Source organism: Heterodontus francisci, chromosome 2 (genome assembly GCF_036365525.1).
Source record: "Heterodontus francisci isolate sHetFra1 chromosome 2, sHetFra1.hap1, whole genome shotgun sequence".
In the NCBI taxonomy this organism is placed as follows: domain Eukaryota; kingdom Metazoa; phylum Chordata; class Chondrichthyes; order Heterodontiformes; family Heterodontidae; genus Heterodontus; species Heterodontus francisci.
In genome coordinates this window covers 119,601,428-119,613,694 of record NC_090372.1, presented here as the reverse complement: position 1 = coordinate 119,613,694, position 12,267 = coordinate 119,601,428, and the positions used below count along the sequence as shown (strand labels likewise).

Genomic DNA, 12,267 nt, shown 5'->3' with positions numbered 1-12,267 from the left:
GGTGGGCTTGCCTCAGTGGTAGTACTTTTTGTCTCTGAGTCAGGAAGTTGTGAGATCCAGTCCCAATGGCTGAGATCAGACTGGACCCCGGGGAGAAGGCAGGGGAGTGGTACTGGGCTAAATGCTCATTAGGAGAGCTGGTGCAGACACCATGACCCGAATGGCCTTCTTCTGCACTGTAACAATTCTGAGATTCTGTGATATACTCTGCCCTATTTTCTTTTCCAGTGATTTAATTGTTCAATATTGCTGATGCTCCTCCACCACCAAAACCATAGTGCATGTCTTCATGTAAGGTCTTGTTAGGAGCAGAGAAGTTAAGTTGGGAAAAAAGGCTCCTTTCTAATCCAAACACAAAGGAAATGATGGAAGGTACAATCTCAAAAATCAAACTATAAATCAATGCCAAAATGGTGAAAAACTGATCACTGCAAACTCTCACCAGAAGGTCCAAATGTGCACCTTGTAAACTACTTCCAATGGCTGTTCAAGAGCAAGACTGATTTTTATTCCAATTTTTAACCATGCACAGCAGTGAGATCATACAGCACTGCAATTGGTAGGGCAGCAACAACACGCTCTCAGATGCATATGATAATGAGGCTTGCGCCATGGAGCAGCACATGTTTCATGCATCCCCAATACATGTCCATTCAAAAGCTTGCAGCAAGCATAAACCAAGTGTAATGATGCTGTGACCAGTGGGATTGGAATCTCAGCCCTGAATAAGGAGGGAAAATATAACAATTTGCTGATGTACTGCTAAATAGCATCAATGTTGTAACAGCCCTTGTTTTTCATATGATAATGTGTCTCCAACTGTGTACAAAAATATATAACATAACTACTGTAATTAATAAGGTCATTCCTGGGGAATGTTCCGGTCACATTTTAGAGAAGTAGCATCCCATCTCCAACTTCCCTTTCTTCTCCAATGAATGTATTGTCGCCTCCCAAATCCGTGCCCATCTTTCCTGGCACTCCATGTTTGAATCCCTTCAATCAGGTTTCCACCACTGCCGCAGTACCAAAATGGCTCTTATCAATGTCAGTAATGACATCCTATGTGGCTGTGGCAAAGGTAAATTTTCCTTCCTTGTTCTACTGAACCTGTCTGCAGCCTTTGATATAGTTGACCACACCGTCCTCCTCCAATGCTTCTCCACTGTCCTCCAGCTGGGTGGTACTGAACTCACCTGGTTCCATTCCTATCTATCTAATCATAGCCAGAGAATCACTTACAATGGCTTCTGTTCCCGCTCTTGCAACACTAGCTCTGGTGTCCCCCAGGATCTATCCTTGGCCTCCTCCTATTTCATTCGAAAACACAGCATTTGTTTTCACACGTATGCTGTTGATACCCAGGTCCATCTCACCACCACCTCTCTCAAATCCTCTATTGTTGCTAAATTATCAGATTGCTTGTCCACCATCCAGCACTGGATGGGCTGAAATTTCCTCAATTAAATGTTGGAAAGACCAAAGCCATTTACTTTGGACTCCGCTACAAAATCCATTCCCTAGCTGCCGTCTCCATCACTCTATCACAATGCTATTTTCCTGTACCATCCCCATATCCCTTGATATCTTTAATGTTTGGAAATTATAATTAGGGATGAAACTTCGTCAACCCAGTTTCTGCCTCATTGATAAACCCGAAGGAAATTAGAATTCAAGGGGCAGCAGCTGCTTCTCCCTGTCCTTGTTGCATCGTACCAGCATGTTACCCATTTCATGGGGCTTTCCCAAGCTTCCCTGGGAAATCTACCTGAAACACTCTAATTAAGCACAGAAGGACCTACATTGGCCAAGAGCCAACGTAAGTGCAATTGTCGACCTTGTAGCACCTGAAGATCCAAAGATGAATGGTAAATTATCCCAGGAGGATCCATTTCTATTTCCAAGTAGTCCCTGTGTTTCCTGAAGGCAAATGGAAAACAGTTTTGCCTTCTTTTGCCCGACCTGGGCCCCAGACTTCTCCTCTCCCCTCACTGAGCTCCACCACTACTAGCCCAATTATTTAAATGAGCCCGTCACTGGGATTTGGGATGAGGTCAGTAATAGGCCAAAACAGTGGGCTGAAGTTCTACCTCACTGTACTTCAAGAAGCACAATGACACCATAGACTTTCTATATTAGTGTACTTATAAGTGGAGTAATTCAGTCTTGTATGATATCTGTGTAGGAACTACCTTTAATAAAAATCCTGGGCTGTAAGAAACCATCTTAAATTCTAGACGTATGGTCCCTACTGTACCAAATAAGAAACTAGGTAAACTCTCTGGTGAGTACTACACTGTAATTAAAATGCTCCTACAGTAAACCCTCTATACCACAAGTGTGGATAAACAAACCATGGATTAAATTAATGTTCATTCACACACCAGTGATCATTTACATATTTGTTTTACTACAGGGACTGCTTTCGTAACAGCCCCTTAGTCAACAAATTACTACCTTTTAATAATTTGTCACAGTGCTCATTTCAACTTCTAACTCTGTGCCTTATTGGGATTCTAAACAGATACATATTTTAATTAGTATATTTTATTATTGACGTTATACCTGTAACAGTATGTGCTCCCTATTTATGTTCTGCATTCATTGGGTCAGAGGAGATTGCTCTGCTTAAGTAATTGCACCAGTACTTTTGGGCCAGAGAACCTGCTATAATTAGCAACAGTTTATCACTGTGAATAGCACTTAAATGTATCACTGGGTGTTCATTTGTTAAAAAAAAATTACTGTCCTATATATTAACTTCTACAGACCCAATAAGTTATGGTGTTGTAAGTGTAGCGTTTATCCATGTCAGATTACTTAACACAAAGATCAAAATTGCAGAAGACCTGCTCTGCCACCAGAGGTACAATGGGAAGGACTTTGGCTGCCAATTTGATCTCGCCTTGACCCTGACCCAAATCCCAGAGGTACATTTATTTGAAAATTAGGGGAAAGCATTGGCTCCACTATGGTGCAGCTGAGGCACTGTTCTTGCAGTACTAAAGGAATTTTGAAACAGTGCCCGGGAGCGGCACTGACCTAAGATTGAAACATCCAAATGTTCTTGCAGGCTCCTCCCTTGCTGATCTGCTGAGAACCAGACAACAAGCAATTTCTCTATGATTGACTGCCATTTGAAATAGGAATATTTCATATAGCTCTTGTAATATAAACAGAACACAAAGGGCATAAATGCCAAACCATTCCAAAAGACTCCCGCTGTAACTCCAGGAGAAGTACACTGGAATAGCATATATCGTAAAATGCAAAAAAAAAATCCTGATTTGGAACATTACATAGAATGTACTGCACGGAAAATGTCCATTTGGCCCAACCTTCCATTCTGCTCATGAGCCTCCTCCCAGCCTATTTAATCTAATTCTGTCAGCATAACCTCTTATTCCTTTTTATTTCATGTGTTTATCTAGCTTCCCCTTCAATGCATCTATGCTATTCACCTCAACCTCACCCTGTGGTAGCGAGTTCCACATTCTAACCACTTTCAGAATAAAGATGTTTCTCCTGAATTCCTTATTGGATTTATTGGTGACTATTATCAAACTTTATTAATACTGTCTGAATGAATCATACCAAAGGCATTCTGTGGTCAGGGTATTCTATAGAAAGGATGCTTTATAGTTAATTTTGCTGATGGTAAGTGCCCTATAAAATGTATATTATGCTGTATTTTGTAAAACTTTAGAAAGCAGTATAGTGAAGGCCAGTGTATTTGTAGCACATTATCATTGGGTCCTTTCAGTATGTAGGTATGTAGCTAATCTTCCTGTTCCATGTCATTACTGTGGTGGACACATATCATGCACATAACATAGCACATTCCAGCAGGAGCAATTTAGAAGATGTATAAAGTGTGAATGATTGTTGAACCATGCTGAACTCCATCCCTCTTTGGGCTTGATCCATCGAGAGCTACAGGATTTCAAGTGTTGGCACTTACCCAGAAAAAGTAGGAAATATATTCTATTTGTTATTCAGCAATTTTAGCAAAGAATATTTCTTCTTTTCATTCACATTATGATTAATTTTATGTTGCACTTCAGTCAAAACACTTTTGTCCATGAAATAAACAAAGAGGAAATGACTCATAGCTGGACACATGGTGAATTGTTTAATATTCACAACTAGGAGCACCACAACTGGTGAATGCAACTGAGACATGAATGGGAATATTTCCTTTTATGAACCTGAGTGCAAGTAATTGCCTGAGTGTAGTGCATAAAGAACAACTGAGTGCGAAGACCTGCCTCCCCTCCCCCCTGATTTTCTGTCTGTTTCAATTCATGGCCCTAAAATTACATGGGCGCCATTACAGGCTTGAAATCCTCCTGCTGTGATTTTTCTCTGTTAGCTCCACACAGGCAATTATTTACACTCAAGTGAAAAAGAGGTTAAATTTACAATTTGTTCTCTGTAATTAATTTGTATATGCTGATCTAGCATTTGCTCAATTCAATCCACTACATCCAAATGTGGTGCATTACCCGTATCATCTGCTGTCGCCACATCTTCCTCCCCCTCTTTGTCTTCCTCTTCCCCTTCCTCCTACTGCTCCAAATCCGCTGCATCCTTCCAAGAGGCTCTGTGTTCTGCCCTTTGGGCCTCCTGCATGTTCAAGCTTGACTGCTGAGCAATATTGTGCAGAGCACAGCAGACCGTTACTATTCTGGAGACCCTGGCTGGTGCATACAGAAGGGCACCTTCAGGTCAGTAGATCAGTTCAGGCACCTGAAGTGCATCTTCAACATGACTTGTTTAATGACAGGTCTGGTGGTAATATGGCATTCATTGCAGCGCAACTTGCATTTCTGAGAGATATCATCAGGCACGGTATAAGTGGGTTTCCCTCGTCTCTGAGCAGCCAGCCAGTAACTTTGCTTCCAGATGTGAAGATTTTTTTTTATTCGTTCATGGGATGTGGCATCACTGGCCAGGCCAGCATGTATTGCCCATCCCTAATTGCCCTTGAGAAGGGGGTGGTGAGCTGCCTTCTTGAACAGCTGCAGTCCATGTGGGGTCGATACACCCACTGTGCTGTTAGGAAGGGAGTTCCAGCATTTTGACCCAGTGACAGTGAAGGAACGGTGATATATTTCCAAGTCAGGATAGTGTGCGACTTGGAGGGAAACCTGCAGGTGGTGGTGTTACCATGCATCTGCTGCCCTTGTCCTTCTAGGTGGTAGAGGTTGCAGGTTTGGAAGGTGCTGTCTAAACAGCCTTGGTGCGTTGCTGCAGTGCATCTTGTTGATTGTACACATTGGTGGAGGGAGTGAATGTTTGTAGATGGGGTGCCAATCAAGCGGGCTGCTTTGTCGTGGATGGCATCGAGCTTCTTGAGTATTGGTGGAACTGCACCCATCCAGGCAAATGGAGAGTATTCCATCACACTCCTGACTTGTGCCTTGTAGATGGTGGACAGGCTCTGGGGAGTCAGGAGGTGAGTTACTCGCCGCAGGATTCCTAGCCTCTGACCTGCTCTTGTAGTCACCGTATTTATATGGCTACTCCAGTTCAGTTGCTGGTCAATGGTAACCCCCAGGATGTAGAGGGTGGGGGATTCAGCAATTGTAGTGCCATTGAATGTCAAGGGGAGATGGTTAGATTCTCCCTTGTTGGAGATGGTCATTGCCTGGCACTTGTGTGGCCCAAATGTTACTTGCCACTTATCAGCCCAAGCCTGGATATTGTCCAGGTCTTGTTGCATTTCTACACGGACTGCTTCAGTATATGAGGAGTCACGAATGGTGCTGAACATTGTGCAATCATCAGCGAACATCCCCACCTGATCTTATGATTGAAGGAAGGTCATTGATGAAGCAGCTGAAGATGGTTGGGCTTAGGACACTACCCTGAGGAACTCCTGCAGTGATGTCCTGGAGCTGAGATGATTGACCTCCAACAACCACAACCATCTTCCTTTGAGCTAGGTACGACTCCAACCAGCGGAGTGTTTTCCCTCTAATTCCCATTGACCTCAGTTTGACTAGAGCTCCTTGATACCATACTCAGTCAAATGCTGCCTTGATGTCAAGGTTAGTCATTCTCACCTAACCTCTTGAGTTTAGCTCTTTTGTCCATGTTTGAATGTTTGAACCAAGGCTATAATGAGGTCAGGAGCTGGGTGGCCCTGGTGGAACCCAAACTGAGCGTTACTGAGCAGGTTATTGCTAAGCAAGTGCTACTCGATGGCACTGTCGACGACACCTTCCATCACTTTACTGATGATTGAGAGTAGACTGATGGGGCGGTAATTGGGCAGGTTGGATCTGTCCTGCTTTTTGTGTGCAGGAGATATCTGGGCAATTTTCCATATTTCTCGGTAGATGCCAGTGTTGTAGCTGTACTGAAACAGCTTGGCAAGGGGCGCAGCAAGTTCTGGAGGACAGTTTTTCAGTACTATTGCTGGAGTGTTGTCAGAGCCCACAGCCTTTGCAGTATCCAGTGCCTTCAGTCATTTCTTGATATCACGCAGAGTGAATCGAATTGGCTGAATTCTAGCACCTGTGATGCTGGGGACTTCATGAGGAGGGTGGACTGCCACAGGCCAAAAGCATCATGACAGCTGCCTGGAATCCTACGCACACCTGCATAAAGATCTTTTTGTGGTTGCACACCAGCTGTAAATTGATAGAATGGAAGCCCTTGAGATTCACAAACACTCCAGGGTGATCTGGGGGTACACCTTGATTGCCACTGTAGTGCCAGTTAAGTCGCAATGCAGTTGACGATGTCCTGCACCTGTGGCAAACAAGCTAGAGCCTCAAACCCAAACGCCTGCTCATTCTGACTGGTGTCATCACAGGTAAAATTGACATAATTGGCGGCCCTGGAAAACAAGTCATCAGTCACCTGTCGTTTATTCAATTATGTGCCGTTGACTGCAAGAACCTGCAAATGTCTCCGGATGAATCCTGGAAGGATCCAGAGGCAAAACAATTGAGAGCAGTGGTGAATTTGACAATCACTGTTTAAGTGTGGCTATCAGGTCCAGGTGGGAGCAAGTCTTTTTCCCATCAAGGCCTGATCACCACTTACCTGTACCCAGGCTGGCGCCCATCGTGGTGCCTCTCGCTGGGTGCAGTCCCAGCAGTGGCCACTGCTCTTGGTGACACTGCTGAGACTGAAAAGCTGCGAAATGGGACTTCCGACCTCAAAGCGCAGAAATCCCGAACAAAGCCAATTAAGGGACTGGTCCACGCAAAATAGCAGCATGGCTTCCAGGCCCAGCAGAGGTGGGCTCGCCCCCAACCTTTCAGCCTGTGGGTAGGGCTACTGCCTCAATGTAAAATTCCAGCCATGGTGTCATATTTGACCCCGATTTGAGCTTCCATGCCATATATTCATGCCATTACTAACACTGCCTATTTCTACCCCTGTAACATCACTCAACTTTGCCCCATCTCAGCTCATCTACTGCTCATTCATGCCTCTAGTCTTGGCTATTCTAATACACTCCTGGCTGGTCTCCCACATTCTGTGGTCTGTAAACTTGAGATCATTCAAAACTCTGCTGCCCATGTCTTAACTCGCACCAATTCCCATTCACCTATCGCCCCTGCACTTGCTAACCTACATTGTCTCCTGGTCAAGCAAAGTCTGGATTTTAAAATTCTTTTCCTTATTTTCAAATCCCTCCATGGCCTCACCCCTCCCTATCTCTGCAATCTCCTCCAGCCCCACAACCCTCCAAGATATCTGTGCTCCTCTAATTCTGGTCTCTTGATTATCCCTGATCTTAATTCCTCCACCATTGATGGCAGTGCCTTCAGCTATCTCAGCCCTAAGCTCTGGAATTCTCTCCCTACATCTCTCTCCTCATTTAAGACACTCCTTAAAACCTACCTCTTATACCAAGCTTTTAATCTTCTGACCTAATGGTTGTAACTTTACGCCCCCCAGACCCCCACCTCCTATTCGCCCCTGGGGCGGACTGGAAGTGGGGGGGGGGTGTAAAATTGACTGGGAGGCGGGAGTGCCGTCCAATCGCCTACCCGCCCCCCCACTGCCATTTTACCAGCGGTGGGGGAGGTTAAAAATGGCCCACCAATTGAGGTCCTTAAGTGGCTAATTAATTACCAGCAGCGGCTGGGCACTTCGCAAGCTGAGGACGCTGCTTGCTAATACCCGGTGGCCCTCTTGCGGACTCGGTGGGGGGGCCTCCTGATCAGGAACACTGTACCCCACTGAGGGCATCCACAGCAGTACAAGCCACACCCACTGCAGCACTTCACCTGCCCTCCTAGTCGACCCCCATTCCCCACATCGGGGCCTAGCCGATTTTCCCTGGTGAGGCCTGAAACCTCACAGTTTTCGGTGTTGGCGTCCCTCTTGCTTTCCTGGCTAGGTGCAGTCCCAGCAATGGCCACTGTTTCCAGTGCTGCAGCTGGGACTGAGGAGCAACCAGTCCTCTGAGGCAGCTCCTGGTGGTGGGATTTCCTGCTTCAGAGGGCGGAAATCTTGACATAGGCTAGTTAAGGGCCTGAACCACGCAAAATTGCTGCATGGCTTCCAGGCTTAGCGGAGGCAGGCTCACTCCTGACTTTTCAGCCGGTGGGCAGGGCCTCTGCCACAACATAAAATTCCAGCCAATGTCTCCTTATGTGGCTTGGAGTCAAGATTTGTTTTACAATATTCCTGTGAAGTGTCTTGGGACATTTTATTTTGTTAAAGGCACTATATAAATATAAGTAGTTGTTGCTGTTGTAAGTGTGTAAGAAAGCAGTTTTCAGCACTGAGTACTTATTGCAATATTTCCCTGCCTGGGAAACCTGTGGACCTGAAGGTAAAGTTAAAATCCCATGTCAATTTTGCTGTAATTGACAGATGAACATACCTTAAATGGAAACTCGCCTCTCCTGAAGGGGTTGCTCGCAGGCAGCCTACCACACTGCAGTGAAGCATGGAAGTTGGCGGGGTGGAGCTGGCTTCCTGATGCGCTCTCAATTTCACCAGTTTTACCCCACCCACTCCCAAACTCTCACACTCCTACACACTAAAATCCAGCCCATTGTGTTTGCCCACAGTTTCTTGTGGCTTTATCATGCAACACATCATTCTTCCCAATAAATTTAAGAATAATGATCATCCTTTTTACAAATGGTTCATCCATAAACTTGCAGCTCCTCTAGCGAGTACCACCAATAGATCGTTAAAAAAATCAGCTTTCTCGCCCTTTCCTATTCTTATTTCTTTCTTTCCATTTATATTCTCCTGCTCTTTTCTCTGTGCTCTTATTCTCCTGTTTCCCTTCATGTTCTTTCCTCCCTCTCTCCTGTCTTCACTCACTTCTCTTCACTTTGTTTTCTTCCTCTCTCTTCTTCACTCTAACTTTTATTTCCTTTCTCACTCTCCCATCTTCCTCTCTATCTTTTCCTATTCCTTACCTTGGATCTTACCTCTTTGCGTGACAGATTTTCATCTTTCCCTTCTCTTCCCCCTCTTATTTTCTCTTTCACCCTTTTCTCTTTCCCTTCCCTTTTGATTCTCTTCCTCATTTCCTTCCTTTCCATCTCCTTCTTACTCTCTTTCCATCCTCCTTCCTCTCTCTCTTCCTCCTCTTCAACCATCCAGCTGTTCTCTATCCTCCTCCCCTTCTCTTTCCCTTCTGACACTGACTCTGCTCTTTCCTGTCTCACTATGGATAATTCGGAGTCCTATTGGCATGTACTCTAGGCTTTTGAAAGAAGTCAGACAAAATGTAGCAGAGTTTTTCAATCCTCTTTAGGTGTTAAAATTGTGCAGGGATGCTGGTGGATGTAAGTGTTTTGCTCAGGAAGGGAGTGAAGGGAAAACCAGATAACTATTGATCTAACATCAATGGTGGATAAATTCTTAGAATACATTATGAAAGAATAAATTAGGGAGTATTTATGTTCCTAGATGTATGGGCTGATCAAGTACATGTAATATATAATGCATATAAATATATATGCATACAAATAATTTGGACTTAGACACAGAAATCAATAGCAAAATATGTTGATTACATAAGGGTAGGGAGCTTGGAATACAATGTTGAAGACTGTAAAAGATTTCAGGAGGATAGAGACTAATTAGACAGGTGGTAGATACAGTTTCATCCAGGAAAATGCGAGCATGCCTTTTGGGAGGACAAACAAGGAATGTGAGATATGCTTAGTGGAAAGATGGATAAATAAAGAGACCTAAAGATTTTTACGTCAAATATAAGAAAGAATAATTGCTTGAAAGTGCACATGTAGGTAGATAAAACCATAACAAACAGCTCAAGGTTGCGTCTCAGTTGGAGCACTGTGTACTGTTTTGGGTGCCTTATTATAAAAAGAGTCTTTAAAATCATAGTGAGCATAGTGTGGATTTATCAGGAGGATGTCAGGAGTAAGAAACTTTAAGTATGTGGAGAGACCTGAAATGAGAAAAAGTCAAAGGAGATTTTGTAGAGCTTTTTGAAATTATGCAGGGCTTTGATAGGGCAGATAGGGAAAGACTGCTTCTTCTGCTTGGGAAGTCAGTGATGAGGTGCCATTATATTTAACTTTTTACTGCGATTGAGGGTAGAGTGCAGCAGAGATTTCTTTATTGAGATTTGATATGCTTTGCTACAGGGAATAGTTGAGGCAGAGACCACTGCATCTTTCAAGGGAAAGATGGATCAATATTTGAAGCAGAGGAAGCTACAGGGCCATGGGAAGAGAACAGAGCAGTACAATTTGTTTTGGATTGCTTTAGTAAAAAGATAGCACAGATACAATGGGCTAAATGGCTTCCATTTGTGCTGTACATTTCTATGGTTCTTCCCTTCTATTTCACACACTCTTTCCTCCCTTTTCTGATCCTCTCTTCCACGTTCTTTTCTCTGTTAACTCTTCTGTCTGTCTTCTCTCTCTCTCTCTTTCCCCTTTGTTTTTTCACGTCGCAATCCTTTTCAGTTCTGCATGGAGAGACTATGGGATAGCAATAAAGGCAGGCCAGAAAGTGAACAGGACACCTGACCAAGAAGGTCAAGAAACAGCCCAGAGATCCAATGAAAGCAGTCCAGTGAAGCAAGGCAGAGAAAGCGAGAGACTGAAGAAAGTTACTAAAACAATGGGAGCAGGAATGATCTAGCCAAAAGCGGTACAACAGCGAGGCGAGTACAACCTCAGCTCAAACTGGCAAGGTTGGAATCTTTGGTGAAATTTAGAAGAAAAAATGTCACGGCTGTGCTGGGAGGATTGACTGACACAAACTGCCGCCAATCATGAAGAATTCAAAGAGTCCGATCCCCATCAGCATAATTCAAGTTCAAGTGTTTATTTTTAAAGCAAATTTACTGTTTAAAGTGGTGACTTTACAAAAAGTGACAATTTGCAGTAGGATTGTGGGTGTTTGAAGAGCTGAGCATTCGTATCAATCAGCACCTTCAACAGAGGAGAGTGTAAACTGGAAGAAAAGAGTTATAAGAAAAACTTACTTGTCATTAAAGTATTTTATTCTGGCCACTGCATGAATGGTAGCTGGTATTAAAGGAAATCCTGAAAGAGAAATTTCTAGATGTTAGAGTCTGCACTCATTGCACCTCAGAAGTTTTAAGTTTATAAAGAATACAAACTCAAGTAATAAACCTTGCCACAACCACCCCACAACCCCTGCCCCAACACCTGCCAATGCCAACTGCAAAATCACAGGTGCGTTCCTTGTCATCAGCACATACTTGGAAAATTCAGACCAGAAGGCTGAAGTTGTAATTTTAGCAGAACATCACCTTTTAAGTAAATGAATTGATTTGAACAGATCCTTTTTTCATAAAACATCACAGCAAATTATAACAAACACAGAATATTAACACACTAAGAACAACAGTCACTGCACTTTGAGACATTTCAATATGCTGAAAGCAAGTAGGATTTATTATGAAGAACAGTATATAAAAAATGAAACTAGGGGAATTTTGATCCAAATTATGTGTATGAAATTCAAACAAAATGCAAGAATAGGTAGCATGCATGAAATTACATTTTATTATATAATCATTTTACATTATGCTTTTCTCTCTTTCATGGAGTATTGTTTTCTTTCTGTACTAATTTTTTTTACTGCATTAATTTGTCTTGTTTTTCTTTTCTTGCTGTCTTGACTGTTGTTACAATGTATTTTAACTGTTCTCATTTTCTGTCTTTTGGCTGTTTTCTCTTTTTGCAGCCTGTTCTTTCACTTTTTTCTGTCTTCTCTGTTTCTTTCCTGCTCTCTGTCCTGTATCCTTCCTTCTTTCCTGCTGCAGTACTGGTA

The 12,267-nt window shown here is 43.4% G+C and overlaps 1 protein-coding gene across 1 annotated transcript in view; it reads right to left on the bottom strand.

The window, feature by feature from the left end:
* Positions 1 to 12,267, bottom strand: part of calcr (calcitonin receptor) — a 346,460-nt gene that overhangs the window by 31,904 nt on the left and 302,289 nt on the right. The window contains exon 9 of the mRNA XM_068051371.1: positions 11,453 to 11,513. Coding sequence (XP_067907472.1) covers positions 11,453 to 11,513 — 61 coding nt within the window. The remainder of the gene's footprint in view (positions 1 to 11,452; positions 11,514 to 12,267) is intronic.